Source organism: Podarcis vaucheri, assembly GCF_965113315.1.
Source record: "Podarcis vaucheri genome assembly, chromosome: 3".
In the NCBI taxonomy this organism is placed as follows: domain Eukaryota; kingdom Metazoa; phylum Chordata; class Lepidosauria; order Squamata; family Lacertidae; genus Podarcis; species Podarcis vaucheri.
In genome coordinates, this window is record NC_138761.1 from 26,364,323 (window position 1) to 26,380,936 (window position 16,614).

Consider the following 16,614-nt stretch of genomic DNA (forward strand, 5'->3'; position numbering starts at 1 on the left):
TTACAGACTCCCCTAACCCAGAAGTAGTACTTTGGGTTAAGAACTTTACTTCAGGATGAGAACAGAAATCGTGTGGCGGCAGTGGGAGGCCCCATTAGCTAAAGTGGTGCTTCAGGTTAAGAACGGACCTCCGGAACGAATGAAGTTCTTAACCAGAGGTACCGCTGTAACTGCTTTCTTGACTGTTGGACCCACTATCAGTCTCATCTGCTCAATCTGCCAGAGCCTTTCTTCACATAGAATCATAGAGTTGGAAGAGACCACAAGGGCCATCAAGTCCAACTCCCTGCCAAGCAGGAAACACCATCAGAGCACTCCTGACATATGGTTGTCAAGCCTCTGCTTGTTGTTGTTTAGTCGTTTAGTCGTGTCCGACTCTTCGTGACCCCATGGACCAGGGCACGCCAGGCACTTCTGTCCTCCACTGCCTCCCGCAGTTTGATCAAACTCATGCTAGTAGCTTCAAGAACACCATCCAACCATCTCATTCTCTGTCGTCCCCTTCTCCTTGTGCCCTCCATCTTTCCCAACATTAGGGTCTTTTCCAGGGAGTCCTCTCTTCTCATGAGGTGGCCAAAGTATTGGAGCCTCAGCTTCACGATCTGTCCTTCCAGTGAGCACTCAGGGCTGATTTCCTTCAGAATGGAGAGGTTTGATCTTCTTGCAGTCCATGGGACTCTCAAGAGTCTCCTCCAGCACCATAATTCAAAAGCATCAATTCTTCGGCGATCAGCCTTCTTTATGGTCCAGCTCTCACTTCCATACATCACTACTGGGAAAACCATGGCTTTTACTATACGGACCTTTGTTGGCAAGGTCCTTGCCAACAAGCCTCTGCTTTAAAGACCTCCAAAGAAGGAGACTCCACCACACTCATGCAGGAGAAGTCTCTAACCTAGCTGAGTTCTAGACTGGTGACATGGTCCCTGGTCTACCCAGCCAGGCCCCATTTTGGCAGTTCTCTTGCGGGTAAGGCAAGGGAAGTGGAAGCCTCTGTGGTCATGGAGAAAGGGAATCTGGCACCAGACCTTCCTCTCCAAGGTCAGGCTTCCCTCTCTATCCTTGGAGAAGGAGATCTGATGTTGCTGCCTGTGTCCCCAGGGACACTCTTCCATTGATTGATCGCACTGGAGCATTGTTGACTTTTATTGTGTCACTATATGCAAGTGCTTAGAAATTCAAAGACCCTAACATAAAAAGCATATCCCATGACAAATCGATAATCTGATTTAAAATAAACACTAGCTCTCCGCGCTCTTGCTGCATTGGGGGTTGTTGGGCATCTCTCTTCTATTCAAATACACAAAGTCAGAGGCAGGGACACAACAGAGAGGATGAGGTCAGGGATTATTCTTCCAGTCTGGCCTCTCATGCAGTTGGCTTTGTACAGGGAGGAACACCTGGATCACACACACACTTTCATACTGATTATCATGTTTCATTTCCAGTGTTTTATTCTCCGTTACATCTTTCTAGAGGGAAAAGTAGTCAGAAGCAACCTTGCACATTCACAGTCCTGTATACGCTGTTACGGACTGCAGAGAAATGTGATTCAAGTTTGCATTTGGACGTGTGCCTAATTTGCACATTCTAAAATAACGTGCAAACCAGAACGCAACCCTCCTTCAAAATACACACTCCTCTGAGTTCTCCAGCCAAGCAAATGCATATACTAGGGCAATGTGTGCATATAAATGCATTTATTAGTGGGAGAGGAAATCTGCAAAATGCATTGTATTGGGGGAAATAGCTTTGCAACAATGAAAAATTGTACTCCATGAAGCGGAGAAATTTGCCCTAAAATGATGGTGAATTTCCATGAGGACTTCTTTTAAAAACAAAATCAGTAAAAGTTGTTTGACAGTGGAATGGACTCCCTTGGGAAGTGGTGGACTCTCCTTCCTTGGAGGTTTTCGAGCAGAGTTTGGATGGCCATCTGTCATGGATGATCTGCCTGAGATTCTTGCATCCCAGGGGGTTGGACTTGATGACCCTTGGGGTCTCTTCCAGCTCTGCAGTTCTATGGTTCCATGATTCTAATATGCCGCCTCTCATATGGATAGAGCAGTGCAACTTGTGAAATTCCCCGTTTCCCTGTTCTTGAGTCTGGCACTCACTGTGTGCTAAATGAAGGAGGCATTCATTTTGCCTCACTCCCCTAAGGTAGCCGGCCAGCTGACTGCGGTGTTTTGTCAAGTTGAGAGGCTGTGACTCGCCCTGTAAGACTTGTGGTTCGGGCAGGATATATAACCCAACTCAAAATCCTTGATCTAGCTATTAGACCATCCAGTTTCTAAGCAATGCGCTAAGGAACCGAAAGTGCCACTCATCATGCATCTATCCCCATCCCACATAGCGGGGACCTCTGCGTGTGTGTAAAATGGCAGCCTTTTTGTTTTGTCTGGAATCATTCCCATCAGGGCAGCTTTGATGTGCTGTGCATTCCCTCCCACCCTTCTGTTTCGCTGCTCCACATAGCAATGAGAGGTTTCCTCCAAATCACGTACAAGCTTCTCTGGAAGCGAGTGTGCAACATGCTGTCCTTTCTGTCTATATGTGTTTTTTTATATATATACTAGAACTTGGTCCAAATCTAATTTTGAATTTGTTCTTTTGGCAAATATTGGAGTTACTTATCGAGTGACTGGTCCCTGCTGTGTGGACACTGAGGTCCTTCAGGACCTTTAAACAAAAAACTGGATCCTATAAGAGTGGGGAATCTGTGCCCCCCTCCAGATGTTGTTAAGCTGCAACTCCCATTGGGTGTATGGGGTGTTAGGGAAGGGGTCAGACCTCTGGTGGGGGCCACACTGTGTTTCTTCTGGGGTAGGTTGTCCATCTTTGGTCCCTACCCTGCACTTAGCACTCACCTGTGGCTCCTAGAGACTGTCAGCATGTGACAGGGGCTGGGCCCCGGGAAGCAGCTTCAACTGGGCAGCTAAACCAGGTGAGGGTAACCAATGGGTCTCAAACCCTCAGTGAGTTTGGATTAAGACAGGCATAGGCAAACTCGGCCTTCCAAATGTTTTGGGACTATCCCTAGCTAACAGGACCAGTGGTCAGGCATGATGGGAGTTGTAGTCCCAAAACATCTGGAGGGCCGAGTTTGCCTATGCCTGGATTAGGATGAGCTAAGTGACGCGGGTGGCGCTGTGGTCTAAACCACAGAGCCTAGGCCTTGCTGATCAGAAGGTCGGCGGTTCAAATCCCTGCGACAGGGTGAGTTCCCGTTGCTCGGTCCCTGCTCCTGCCAACCTAGCACTTCGAAAGCACGTCAAAGTGCAAGTAGATAAATAGGTACCACTCTGGCAGGAAGGTAAACGGTGTTTCCGTGCGCTGCTCTGGTTTGCCAGAAGTGGCTTAGTCATGCTGGCCACATGAGCCAGAAAAACTGTCTGCAGACAAATGCCAACTCCCTTGGCCTATAGAGCGAGATGAGCACCGCAACCCCAGAGTCGTCCGTGACTGGACCTAACGGTCAGGGGTACCTTTACCTTTTAAGTGTTGCAGAGACCTGATCCACCAGAGAACAGAAATGTTTGCAGAACTTCTCTGAGTTCAAGTAGAAGTATAAAATGTGTGGGGACAGAAAGTGTCCCACTCCGAGATTTTTTTTTTTAAGAATTGCATGGCCTTCTCCTTGGGAGGGCTGTGTCCCAGGAACCCTAGCAGACCACTCAGCACTGGGTGTGGATGAGCTCTGAACTCTGAAAGAGAACCAAAGAACAATTAGGACTAAAGGGGGGCAGGACCAGAGAAGAACAGGCCAGGAGTCAGGCCCAAGGAGGAACACCAGAAACTCAAAACATGCAAGAGCTCAGGGAGACCATGTTGCTCAAGCAAAGCGTAGCTGGCAAAGGAAGTCTTTGATACCTCTCTCCTCCCTCCCTAGAAAGATTAGGAGAGCCTGGGTGGGCGAAGTCACCGAGAAGACTGCAACACACACAAACACACACACACACACACACATTCCAGCAGCTCCTGACATCACCAAACATCCTCCCTCCACCCTCCTTCTACCTGTGCACATTGCACTTCATTAGAAACCACAATAGGGTGGAATATTCAGAGACAGAGAGAATATGTGTGTGTGTCTATTGGTGATATTTAATTTATGACACATCTTTACTTTTTGCTGCAACTAAAGAAGAAAGGACCATAGCTCAGAAGCAGAGGACATGCTTTGCAGAAGGCCCTGGATTCAGTCTGGACATCTCCAGTTAAACAATAGGATTGGGTAGCAGGAGATGGGAAAATCCTAGAATTGTAGAGTTGGAAGGGACCACAAGAGTCATCTACTCCAACCACCTGCAATGCAGGAATCTTTTGCCCAATGTGGGGCTTGAACCCACGACCCTGAGATTAAGAGTCTTGTGCTCTACTGACTGAGCTATCCAGGACTGCCTGAGACCCAGGAGAGCAAGCCACTGCCAGTCAGGATAGACCAGGGGTCCCCAAACTAAGGCCCACAGGCCAGATAAGGCCCGAGGGACTTGTTTATCCGGCCCGTGGTGACCCCCGCCGCCTGCTGCCGCCGCCCACTCATACTGGCATTGCACTGCGTGGCTGCCCATTCCCAGGTCGGAGGAGTACCGGAAATAGCTTGTGCGCATGCGCAAACATTATTTGCGCATGCACAAGCATCATTTGTGCATGTGCAAGCGTTATTTCCAGTGCACATTCAGGTTGGAGGAGACCCGTGCACATGCGCACAAGCTATTTTCGGTGATACTCCGACCCGGAAGTGCGCCGGAAATAGAGTGTGCACACACATATGGGCACGTGCTCCCCCGCCCTCCGGCCCAGTGCGTGATTGGCGCTGGAGACACCGGCCTGAGGCGCGGTAAGTTTGCTGACCCCTGACCATACTGGACTGGATGGGCAATTATAGTCTAGCCTGGTAGAAGGTAGGTTCCTATGTCTCGAGAACAGGCAGCTCCCCTTTAATGAAAGACAAAATGGGTTTTTGCTAGGGAAGGGAGCAGCGCAAGGAAAACAGCCCCAGATGTTCAGATCCATATATTTTCAGAGTCCTTTGTGCAGCCTGATTACATGGCATGTGTAAGATGAAACAGCCACGGTTTCTAGCAAGCCTCCCCAAATCAGCTGCTCAGCTACACAATGATGCTAACCAGATGTTTCACTTTTGTCTTCAGCTCATTTTCTAAATCCTCGGGAGCCCTGCACGTAATAAGACCCTTACCCAGCTTACATTACCCACCCATCCCCGAGCTGTGCCTTAGCTCCTCTGCTGCAAAAGAGGAGGAACACTGCTGGCTTGAAAGAGAAGGCAGGCCAGTGGGTTCTGTGCCCGGTAAGGGCTGTGTGCTTTTCCACTCGTTTGTAGAAGTCCTCAAATATATTCTCGGCATCCGTTCAGTCCTGTGAGTCAATGAAAATAAATGCTCCATTCACAGGCAACCAAGCTGAGAGTTGGAGAATGATATCCGTTGCAGAGAGGCAATTGTCCTCGAAACCAGACCAGTGAGTGAAAGGCTAGCCCCAGACTCGGCCAAGGCAAACAAGGAACGGTTGGCTGGGGAGGCGCAGAGTGGGACGAGGTTGCGTATTTTCCTCTCGGAATTCATAGCCCTACACTTGGGAGCTCTGAAAGGAAGTGCATGTCAGCCTTGACTGCATCATATTTAACTTGGCTGTTGAAATCGCTCACTTGGCTCTTTCGGCAAATACCACACCTTTTTTATGTTCTTTTCTCCCACCTTTAACTTGTTCTTTAGCGATTTTCAAGATTCTGAGCAGAGTTTAAAGTGTGTGTGTGGGGGGGGGAGGAATGCCCTTCCCTACTTCATTCCCCCTAGCCTAGTTTCTCACGAGTAACAACAATGCTCTTACTCTATAAGTTACTAAAAATACATAATTCGCTTACAGATATAGACAGAACTAGTCTTTCTAGTTTCTCTGCAATATTCGCCTATGTGCAGGTATGTTTTTGATTTGTCGGATTCCCACCCAGCGCACTTGCAGGGCTCTACACCTTTGAAGCATTAACAACAGGCAGAAAAAACATCCCTTGAGGCGTTCCCTATTGCTGTGTTTCTGTGCCCAGAAAAACTTCTTGTGTTGAATTCCTGCATTTCATACAGTTCTTAAAGTTGTAGTCCAGGAAAAGCCTCGGCCCTGACCTAAAGATAGCAGGCAGAAAAGGGAGGGAGGAGGAAGCCAAATAAATCAAAAGTAGCTGAAAAGAGATAGTAAGTACAGAAAAGCCTGTACATAACTAAGAATTTTGGACATAATAAAAGGCTCCTGTTGCATATTGATTTGAAATAGTCAGACACATATTGGACTACAAGCCTCTAATAGCAATACATGCAGTCTCCGGGTGTAGGAAATGGATGGCTCTGTTCAGTGCTTTTTTTCTAGAAAAATTGGTGCCGGTACTCACCATGGAGTTGTTACAGTTAGTGCCACATGTTTTAACAACAACAAAAAAGAGGTGCAGTTACTGCGTACTGGAGTACCCCCTGAAAAAAAGCAGTGGCTCTGTTTATTTCTGGTCCATGTCAATTTCACATCTGTCCAGTCAGAAATCTGTTCCATCTTGTTTCTCCATTAATCTGCATTTTTTAATAATAATAAAAATTGCTTGCATTAAAATTCAGATTTAAATATGCATTCTCGAGAAAGTATTTTCTCAATTTGCAATGCTGAACATACTTGTCCTAAAATATGCATGCTTGTGAACATATTTGTACCTTTTGTGTTGTTGTTTTTTTGAGTCAGGAACCACACCCCAAGTGTGAAATCTGAAGGACAATGGCACCTTAGCCTGGGAGATTTGGATCAGGTCAGTTCATAATCACAATTTGCAAAGAACAAATCCCTCAAAGCATCCCTGTGGGAGAAGCACTGCATTTGCCCAAATTGTAAATGCTGCAGCTTGGATGCATGTAAAAATGTGTGTGTGTGAGAGAGAGAGAGAGAGAGAGAGAGAGACGTGGCATGATGTATGCAAACTGACTTAGAGGTAGCCTAATAAACGAAGGCTCCAGGAAACTTGTCACTTGTTTTCTCTTTCTTCCAGAGGTGGGGGGGGGGGGCGAACCCAGGCTGAGCAGCTACGGAAGACGTATTCCACCTTGAGAGACCAAGACAGTAAGCTCTTCCAGATGCGATCACTGTCAGGGTTGATCAATGTACTGACCTACTTAACTTGACAGTGCCTTTTTACCTATAGCAGAATGGTGGCTGACATCAGTATAATAAATATGCATGGTTTTCCCTCCCAGCGATTCCTTCCCAAACATATCAGCTGACGGCATGTCCCTGTTATTACAGCAGCGCTGCTTAATCTGGGAAAGAACAGGACTTTTGCACATAACACTCGTTGTAGTCTGCTGCCACCCAGTGGGCTCCTTGTTCAATAACTGCCGTCCTCTTCTAAGTAAAGGGAAATGCAGCACAATAGAAGTTACTGTATATATCATTTGGTGGCTGTTCTGACTCTCTAGCATATGGGTAGGCAAACTAAGGCCCAGGGGGCTGGATCCGGTCCAATCACCTTCTCAATCCGGCCTGCAGAAGGTCTGGGAATCGGTGTGTTTTGACATGAGTAGAATGTGTCCTTTTATTTAAAATGCATCTCTGGGTTATTTGTGGGGCATAGGAATTCGTTCATCCCCCCCCCCAATATAGTCTGGCCCCCTCACAAGGTCTGAGGGACAGTGGACCAGCCCCCTGCGGAAAAAGTTTGCTGACCCCTGCTGTAGCAGTTGTGCTATTTTACTAAAACAAATACCAGGGTAACTATTGGTACCTCATGTTTGTCAATGTTTGCTTGTTTGTCCCAGCTAAGGTTCTGGTGTCCCCACAGTGGGGTTATAGAAGAAGGGAAGAAACTCTTGCATATCTCTCTCCCCCCCCCCCCAAGATTCAGACACCCTGAGCTGCTTGGTCACTAGGATTGGGGAAGAATTTTGTTTTTATTGCATGTTAAAGGTAAAGGTAAAGGTACCCCTGCCCGAACGGGCCAGTCTTGACAGACTCTGGGGTTTGTGCGCCCATCTCACATCTATAGGCCGGGGGCCAGCGCTGTCCGGAGACACTTCCGGGTCACGTGGCCAGCGTGACAAAGCTGCATCTGGCGAGCCAGCGCAGCACACGGAACGCCGTTTACCTTCCCGCTGGTAAGCGGTACCTATTTATCTACTTGCCCCCGGGGGTGCTTTCGAACTGCTAGGTTGGCAGGCGCTGGGACTGAGCAGTGGGAGCGCACCCCGCCGCGGGGATTCGAACTGCCGACCTTTCGATCGGCAAGCCCTAGGCGCTGAGGCTTTAACCCACAGCGCCACCCGCGTCCCTGTTTATTGCATGTTATATTTACTTAATTAATATCCCACCCTGCCTCCCGAAAGAACCCAGGGTAGCAAACATTTCCACAACAAAATGATTGTTTTATTTTTTAAAAAAGCTTTCCCAAGAGTTAAAACATTCCAAAACCATTTTCTCATCCAGTGATCTTAGGGTTGTCAGGCACAGTGCTCTTCAGTCATCAAATAACTGGGTAAACAGGAACGTTTTAAAATTGCTCATGAAAGTCAATAATGATGGGGACAGATGCACCTCACATTTTAATGTGGTGCTTCTTAAACCAAAACCACCCCTCTCCCAGACTTGATGTATTTATTTTATTTAAGACATTTATATACCGAAAAAATATTGGGCTAGATGATGAGCGACGTCTGCGTGTGGGATTTTTCAGGGGAAGGATGGAAGAGAGAGAAAACAAGCTTTATGGACATGGGTAAAAGCTGGTTCCAGCAAATAAAACGAGATCTTACTGAAACTGCATGTTTACATAGGGCACCACCCAAACCACCATCAAATCAGATTCAGATCCCTATTTGTAAGATCCAGTCCACCGGGCTAGATGAGAAGTGTGCTTTTGACACGCATTTCCCATGCAAAAACTATGCAAGCTGCAGATTCCTATTTTCGTGCCACGGTGGCACTGGAAAACGCCGGAACTGTTATCTGATGCTGGCCTTGTAGGGGCATCTTGGAGGATCCATTTTTTTAAAATATAAATTTGCTTGCAGCCAGCTTTTAGCTTCTTCCCCGTTTCATTAAAAAACACACCAGTTGCTAAAGAAAAGCTCGCAAAAAGGTCAGCTTGCCTCGTCATTCCAAAGTTGATCTGTGCGCAGGGAAGGAAGGAAGGAAACCAACCCACCCTATTGCGCTCCGCGAGGCTTACACTCGAGTAAACAGCCCCACGGTCTCGCAAGCTGATCCTGAATGTTGCAAGCCACGCGCACCGGGCCCAGACCGCGCGCGTCCCATCGCTCTCCGCAGAAGGGGCGGAGCGAGTGCGCGCCTGGCCGGGGCCGGAGCCGGAAACAGGGAGGGACGCCCGGGCCGCGCATGGAGCCGCGCTCCGCCGCAGGTCGGTGCTTTTGATTTGTTCCGCGCGGCTCCGCGAGCCATTCGTTGCTACAAACCGTCAAGGCGGGGAGTGGAGGTCCGCCCCCTGCGCCGGGAGCTGGGCGGGAGGGAGGCGCCGAGCAAGTCGAGGAGCGTCTCGCTCCGGGTGCAGAAGACCAATGCATGCATGTTGCAAGCGGGAAGGAAATTCCTGTCGCGGAAAACTTTGTCTGAGGACCCTGGGAGCGGGAGGGGACTCTGAAAGCGTCCTGCCCCGGAGCTCCGCTTGACGGTCGCAGGAGGGTTGCGCGCGCAAAGATGCGCAAGAACATGTTGCCTCTGGGCATGGTCAGAGGAGTCCTGCAAGCACAGTTCAGCACCTAGAGGTCCGAGCAGGCGCGCCCGAGCCACAAAAGTCCCGGCTAAAATAAACGTGTGGGGCCGCAATTATATTACATACTTACTTGGGAATAAGTAGCGTTGAACTCAAGTGAGGCTTAAGTTTGCGCTGTAAGGTTGTTGTGCAAAAAAAACCCCAAACAGTGGACTTTCCTGTAGTACAGTACGTTGCAAAATTTTGATAAGGCTCCTGAGTGCCTGCTGAGTGGCTTCCAGTCTTGCGGATCTGAGATTAGGTTTATCAACTGGCCAGAATTTCACTCTCATTCCTAGTTGTCAGAAAATGATAAGAATCCGAAAGGAATTCATGCGGTTGGTGTTTTTGTGTTTTTAGCTATTCCTCTACAGTGTGGTTTCGAAAACACCATGGTTTTTTTTGAGGAGGAGCACTTCGTTCTGTTTGAAGATGTTAGGTACACTTTTTAGAAAGCTTTTTGTATCTTTTCTTCAACTGTTGGGTCGGCACCGCTAGTGGATTGCAGGCTGCTCCAAGATGCACTCCCACCTGGCAAATATAAGGCAAAAGATTAGCAGATGGGTCCCCAAAAGCATGTTTGGGTTAAAAGTGGGTCCTGGTTCTGTAATGGTTGAAGATACCTTCCTTAGATGGAAGATACTCTGCACATGCTCAGAGCTACTCAACTTGAGGTTCCAGAATGGTTTGAACAGAAAAGTTGGCAAACCTTTTTGGGATGACATATATTTATAAAATAGTGTTCTCGGTCGGTGTCCAGCTTAACTTCTCCCTCCCACAGCTAACAATCTGTATAGGTAGAAACATTTTGGGGAATATCTGAGGAAATATCTGTAGGAAAACGGGGAGGCAGGAACAACAACAAAGAGTCTCTTCCCATGGCCTTTTCCCTTCCCATTGCATCATTTTCCAAAAATGCCACAGGGCAGCAGTGTGGCAAAAGAACATCACCTGCCCCCTCCTTGCTCCCGCAAGAGCTGTAGTAAACCAAACAGCCATGGATTTTAAGAATAGCAAATGGAATTTGTCATGGTTGGCCACCATTGCTGCCCTGACTCCAATGGCATAGTTTCAAGGTGTATCATGTAGCAACTTTGGTGAAGTTAGCTGGGCCTGGAGGTGGTCAGTGCCTGGAAGAGAAACTACTCATAGGGATAACATAGGCATCTCCCTTTCGCCAAGCCAGACCAGTGGTTCATCTAACTCTGTAGTGTCTACTCCAGATGTTGCTGCACTGCAGCTCCCATCATCCCTGGCCATCCCAGGTCTATACTGACTGGCAGTGGCTTTCCAGGGTTTCCCTCCAGCCTTACCTGGAGATATTGGGGATTGAACCTGGGACCTTTTGCATTCAAGGCAGGTTTCTCTGACACTGAGCTACAGCCCATCCCTTATGGAAACATATCCATACAGCTTTTGTGTCCTTGGGGAGGGGGGGATGGTATAAAATGGGAATGAATCAGGGCCCTTTTTTAGCCAGAACTTGCTGGTACTGCAAGAGGGAGGTGTTCATATGAGTTCTGGCACCTTTTCCCTAGAAAAACAGCACTGAGAATGATACATTTTTCTGCTTGTCCGTTCATTATTTCGTTCTACAGAACACTGACCTGAAAATCATTTTCAGTGCAGGATTCTATTCATGGTGAACAATGGCTGAAGCGCCTGCCTGCCATGCTGAACTTGCTCCTTTGCAAGCCCTGAGACACAAGCAAAGGACCCACGAACCCCATCCTCCCTGGTGCAAACAGCAGCAGAGATGCTAACAGGCTTCTCTCCTTTAGGGGAAGGGCCGTCGCCTGCTGGTAACACCATGCTCCCCTCGAAACCCTTCTCCATGCTTCAACGAGGCTGAAGAAGGCTTCTTTCAGCAGCGGGAGGGGTAGGTGGATGGGACTCTGTGGTTGCCTGGAAAGGCCTCTGAGGGCAACATGCACAGCTGTGAGTGCCACACTGGCAACTCATGTTATGTGTGCATTGGGTCCTGAACTGGACTGTTCTATAATAATGCAGTTGCCATTGCTCATGATTGACAGTTCAGATTAATATTATCTTCCACATAGAACTGTTGTCCTATCCTGGAGACTCCTCTGGATCTACTTTTAAAAATTCATAAAATTATCTTCTTGTTTTGCAGGCCCTATCTACCAGGATGTTGTCCTCCTAGGTTTCGGGAACCCGGAAAAATGCCGTTACAATTAGGACTGCTGCCGGTATGGGAGCTGTCTCTTTACCTGTTCGTTTCCTTCGGCTTTCATTTTTATTCCTTTTATGAAGTCTTCCAAGCCTCTCGAGGTAAGGCTCTATTTCAGGCTCATTCTCGTTAGGTACTTATTATTTTTATTTTTTGCTTTTGTAGTTCACAATGTATTGACTTAAATAGTATGTCTTTAATGGAGTACTTTGTAACAGCTCCCAGCAGGGCCCCCCTACAAAGGCTTTTTGCCCGGAGCTTGCGGGTACCCTTCCTTTGTGTGAGCCGAGAGCGGCAGCGGAGCCAGGTGGAAGGTACACAAGCTGTGCATCTCCTTTTAATGAAAGTGTAATTCAAGGTTTGTACTTCAGCTAGTCAGGGACCACTAGAAGCAGTCAGTTGACATTTACTTTGTAAAAGGAAAAGACGACGTAAATCTGAAGGTTAGCCCACTAATGTGTTTTCAAATGGGTAACAATGGAAATTTGTTTTCATTTTCCTAACAAGAGTATTTTTCTTGCGTGATGGAGAGCTATGGATGTTTGTGACTTAAATTCATTTGCTTAATGGTTTAACCCTTGAGAAGTGGCATTTACATTTTGTACGAAACTGTTTACTTGGATCATAATATGCCACCGTGTATAGCTTCTGGTCTGGTTAAGTCCTTTTTTTTATTACCTATCACATACTTTATCACTTGGTTAATTTGTACAATCGTACCTTGGTTCTCGAACGCCTTGGTACTCGTACTTTTTGGCTCCTGAATGCCACAAACCTGGAAGTAAGTGTTCCGGTTTGTGAACGTTTTTCGGAAGCTGAATGTCCAACGCGGCTTCCACTTGGTTGCAGGAACCTCCTGCAGCCAATCAGAAGCCATGCCTTGGTGTCCGAACAGTTTCGGAATGGATTAAGTTTGAGAACCAAGGTACCACTATATTTTCACAAGGGCTCAGGTAAATAATTAAGCAGACAGGCATGTTGAGCACCTTCTGGCCAAGGTAGCTTACTTGCAGAAGCTAAGAGTTTCAGAGAGCTCTGTGTATTGAGGGATTTGGGGATGCACCCACTCTCAGGATGATAACTCCTTTAATGGAAAGTGAAGGTCTTGAGGAAGGAGGGAGCCATCCAAGTAAGATGTAAAAGATGAAGGCCATTCCTTAGGGGCTACATTGATATCAGCTTGTGCATCTGAGGTTGGGGTGGTCTCCTAGCTGTAAAGCGATTGGATTATTAGAAACTCAGAGTGATGAGTTTCTGATGGGTGTGTAGCCATTTCCATTTTCAGAGGAAGTTGTCTGTTCCTGCTACTTCAGCAAGAGTATTTAACAGCATGTGACACTAGCAGACTGCCCCAGTCCTTGTTGATCATTTCTGTTTTTGTCAATTTCCAGTTTGATGTCCAGTTTCCCATTAATTTTGCAGCCGTTGCTTCAGCACAGTTATCCATAGTTATACTCATTGTGTGCCAGTGAATTCTACTGGTAAATTGCACACACTGTGAAAAGGTTGGTCTTGTGTACTCTGCGTGCCTCAGTTGCACGGTGTATGTGCTTTATCTATGTTAATGTTTACACCTTGAGCATAGAACCCACCTTGCTAATATCTGTTGAATGTTAGGTTTCTATAAATATATTTTAAGAATAGTTTTCAAAGCAGACTTGGTGCTTTGGGGTGAGATTGAACATAATTCAGCACAATAATTTTGAGAGCTGACGTTGCACAGGCATAACAATAGCTGTTGCGCTGGCAGCTGCAGAACAAGAGTGTTACTGAGTGCAATAACAGCAGTTGCGCTCAGTGTTGCTCGGCACCTTTCCCAAGGGCAACACAGCTTTTGCATTTGGCTATTGCATTATGTTAAGAACAAGGTCCCCCGCTTGCAGAATGGCTGTGGACTGCTGCAACTGGATATCACCTTTGAAATTAATGCAACCAACAAGTCCTTTCTCCTCCTTGTGCTTCTGGCATAAGTACATCAGTTTTCCCTGATTCTCTCATAGCATTAAAATGCATACCTGTTGAAAGTCACAGTTGTCGGAGAATGTTTGATAGCACTTTTTATTGGAAGTGTGGACCTTTTCTCCCTCTCAATGGGATATGTTGCTTAAGAACAGAAGGAAGGATGCTTTGCTGTCTCAATTTATCAGTTGGGTGTGGAGTTCCTACCCATCAGGATGTACTTAGGGGGAAGACACAGGTGTTTGTCTTGTGGTAGTTCTGTTCCTGTTGAACATGTCTTGCTGCTGTGTCCATGGTTCTCAAGTGTGTCACAGGCCTTTTTGCGTGTTGTCTGTTCTGAATTGTGGGTGACTCCTAGAAGCTTTGTTGTTGTTTAGTCGTTTAGTCGTGTCCGACTCTTCGTGACCCCATGGACCAGAGCACGCCAGGCACTCCTGTCTTCCACTGCCTCCCGCAGTTTGGTCAAACTCATGCTGGTAGCTTCGCGAACACTATCCAACCATCTCGTCCTCTGTCGTCCCCTTCTCCTTGTGCCCCCAATCTTTCCAGGGAGTCTTGTCTTCTCATGAGGTGGCCAAAGTATTGGAGCCTCAGCTTCAGGATCTGCCCTTCCAGTGAGCACTCAGGGCTGATTTCCTTCAGAATGGAGAGGTTTGATCTTCTTGCAGTCCATGGGACTCTCAAGAGTCTCCTCCAGCACCAGAATTCAAAAGCATCAATTCTTTGGTGATCAGCCTTCTTTATGGTCCAGCTCTCACTTCCATACATCACTACTGGTCCTAGAAGCTGCCAGCATGCAATTGTGGCCACACCCTGGGAAACGGCTTCACCTGACCGGCTAAACCAGGTGAGGGTAGTCGGTGGGCCTCAAACCCCTAGTGAGTTAGGGACTTCCCCTGCATCAGAAGACAGGCTCTGGTGGATTGAGCGGACGAGACCCATAGTGGGTCCAATGGTCAAGAATGCGGTTTCTGCATGTTAGATAGATAGATAGATAGATAGATAGATTCTTTATTGTCATTACACTAGTGCAACATTGCACAAGTGCAACGAAATTGGATGCCATCCCTTAAAAACAACAAAAGCAAAACAACAACAACAACCAAACAAACCACCTTCCAACCACACCCACACCCATCAAACTCCCAGGTCTCACTATCGAGTTACAGTATCGAGTTCTGTGGAGGGATGTGAGGGGCAGACAATGCTTGTCAATTTGGGAAGGAGAAGGGGGACATCTTCGGGAGAAGAAAAGTCTAAGGAGTAAAACCCTACACAAATACAGAGTGGAGTCCCTAAGACAGTTGAATGGTGCCTCCTTCTGTCAACTCCTGCAGCCAAGCTGGTGCCAAACGTATCGCTCTTCTTTCCTTTGGACCACATCAGTGAGGCTGATGGAGGGTGGTGGCCTTGTCTGGGCAGCCCAACCACGCTGCCTAGACTTGCATCCTGGGGAGGTCACTTTGGTGCTGCTAATGCCGTAGTTTGACTTCACCCCCGGAGGCACACTCCATTGTCTCCTGAGGCAGATGGATGCCAGCGAAGAGCTCTGTTGGGTGACTGATCTCTTTTTAAAGGCAGTTTCCATTATTGGGAACAAGTCACTAACAACATAATTCTCCTTTTATTTCCAATGAGGCTAGCAGTGCAAACTGCTGCTGTTCCATAAACACATATACTGTACCTACGTTCCTATCAGTTTCAGTGGGTTGGATAACGCTCTTCTCTTGTCCAGATATCCTCTCCCCTTGCACACATGCACATGAGATATGAGCATTCCACGTGTGAATCATTCATGTATATGCTCAATATATTAAGTGTTCCTCTTCCTTGTTGAGCTTTCTGAATCTGGCAATTTGATGGCTTCATTCAGATGTGCCTTGGATATTTTAATGTACAGTGATGCCTCGCAAGACGAAAAGAATCCGTTCCATGATTCTCTTCGTCTAGCGGTTTTTTCGTCTTGCGAAGCAAGCCCATTGATGGATTAGAGGATTAGCACTATTAGTGCTATTAGCGGCTATTAGCGGCTTTTAGCGGCTCATCAGCTTATCGGATCAGCTGATAAGCGGCTTAGCGGCTTTTTAAAAGGGGGGGAGGAAAAAAACCCCGCAGGAACTCGCAAGACATTTTCATCTTGCGAAGCAAGCCCATAGGAGATTCGTTTTGCGAAGCACCTCCAAAATGGAAAACTCTTTCGTCTAGTGAGTTTTCCGTTTTGCGAGGCATTCATCTTGCGGGGCACCACTGTATATATAAAAAGAATACACAACCTTTGTTTGTGGCGAAACATTTTTACTTTGACTCGAAGTAAATTGCCATGCTTATTTTTCCCCCACTAGGGGGAGATAGCAAAACAGTCTTTGCAAATGTTGGAAATGCAATCCCTATCTTGCATGTTGTGATTAGGGCAAGCAGACATAGATTCTTCAACTTTTGCACTCATTTTTTCAGTGCTGCATTCTGTCTTTATATACCGAAAATGACTATAAAAATAAAGCAAGGTTTGCTTAAGGTACATGCTTATATAAAAAACATTCATTGTGTCCAGGTTTCTGCCTGACATGCGGAGAGAGATTCTTACTTGGAAGTAAAGTATGTAGTGGTACAGACTCAGCAGCAGATACAGGGCTCACAAGTCATGGTTCCCAACAGGCTTCATTACCGCACCCGCCGAGCTTTTAAAGACAAGGTGTGGCATGTTCAC

At 47.1% G+C, this 16,614-nt stretch overlaps 1 protein-coding gene and 1 long non-coding RNA gene across 7 annotated transcripts in view; one reads left to right on the forward strand and one right to left on the reverse strand.

The window, feature by feature from the left end:
• Positions 1 to 16,614, reverse strand: part of LOC309529766 — a 589,156-nt gene that overhangs the window by 94,009 nt on the left and 478,533 nt on the right. The window lies entirely within an intron of this gene.
• The window catches only part of HHAT (hedgehog acyltransferase), a 195,262-nt gene continuing 185,745 nt past the window's right edge, over positions 7,098 to 16,614 (forward strand). For 2 of the 6 annotated variants that reach the window (XM_082217684.1, XM_082217680.1), the window contains exon 1: positions 8,457 to 9,406. In XM_082217684.1, the coding sequence (XP_082073810.1) occupies positions 9,259 to 9,406 (148 nt within the window). In that variant the 5' untranslated portion in view covers positions 8,457 to 9,258. Of the gene's footprint in view, positions 7,117 to 8,456; positions 9,407 to 9,489; positions 9,771 to 11,891; positions 12,050 to 16,614 lie in introns of those variants that run through there. The other 4 variants (XM_082217683.1, XM_082217681.1, XM_082217682.1 and 1 more) reach the window with 4 other exon arrangements.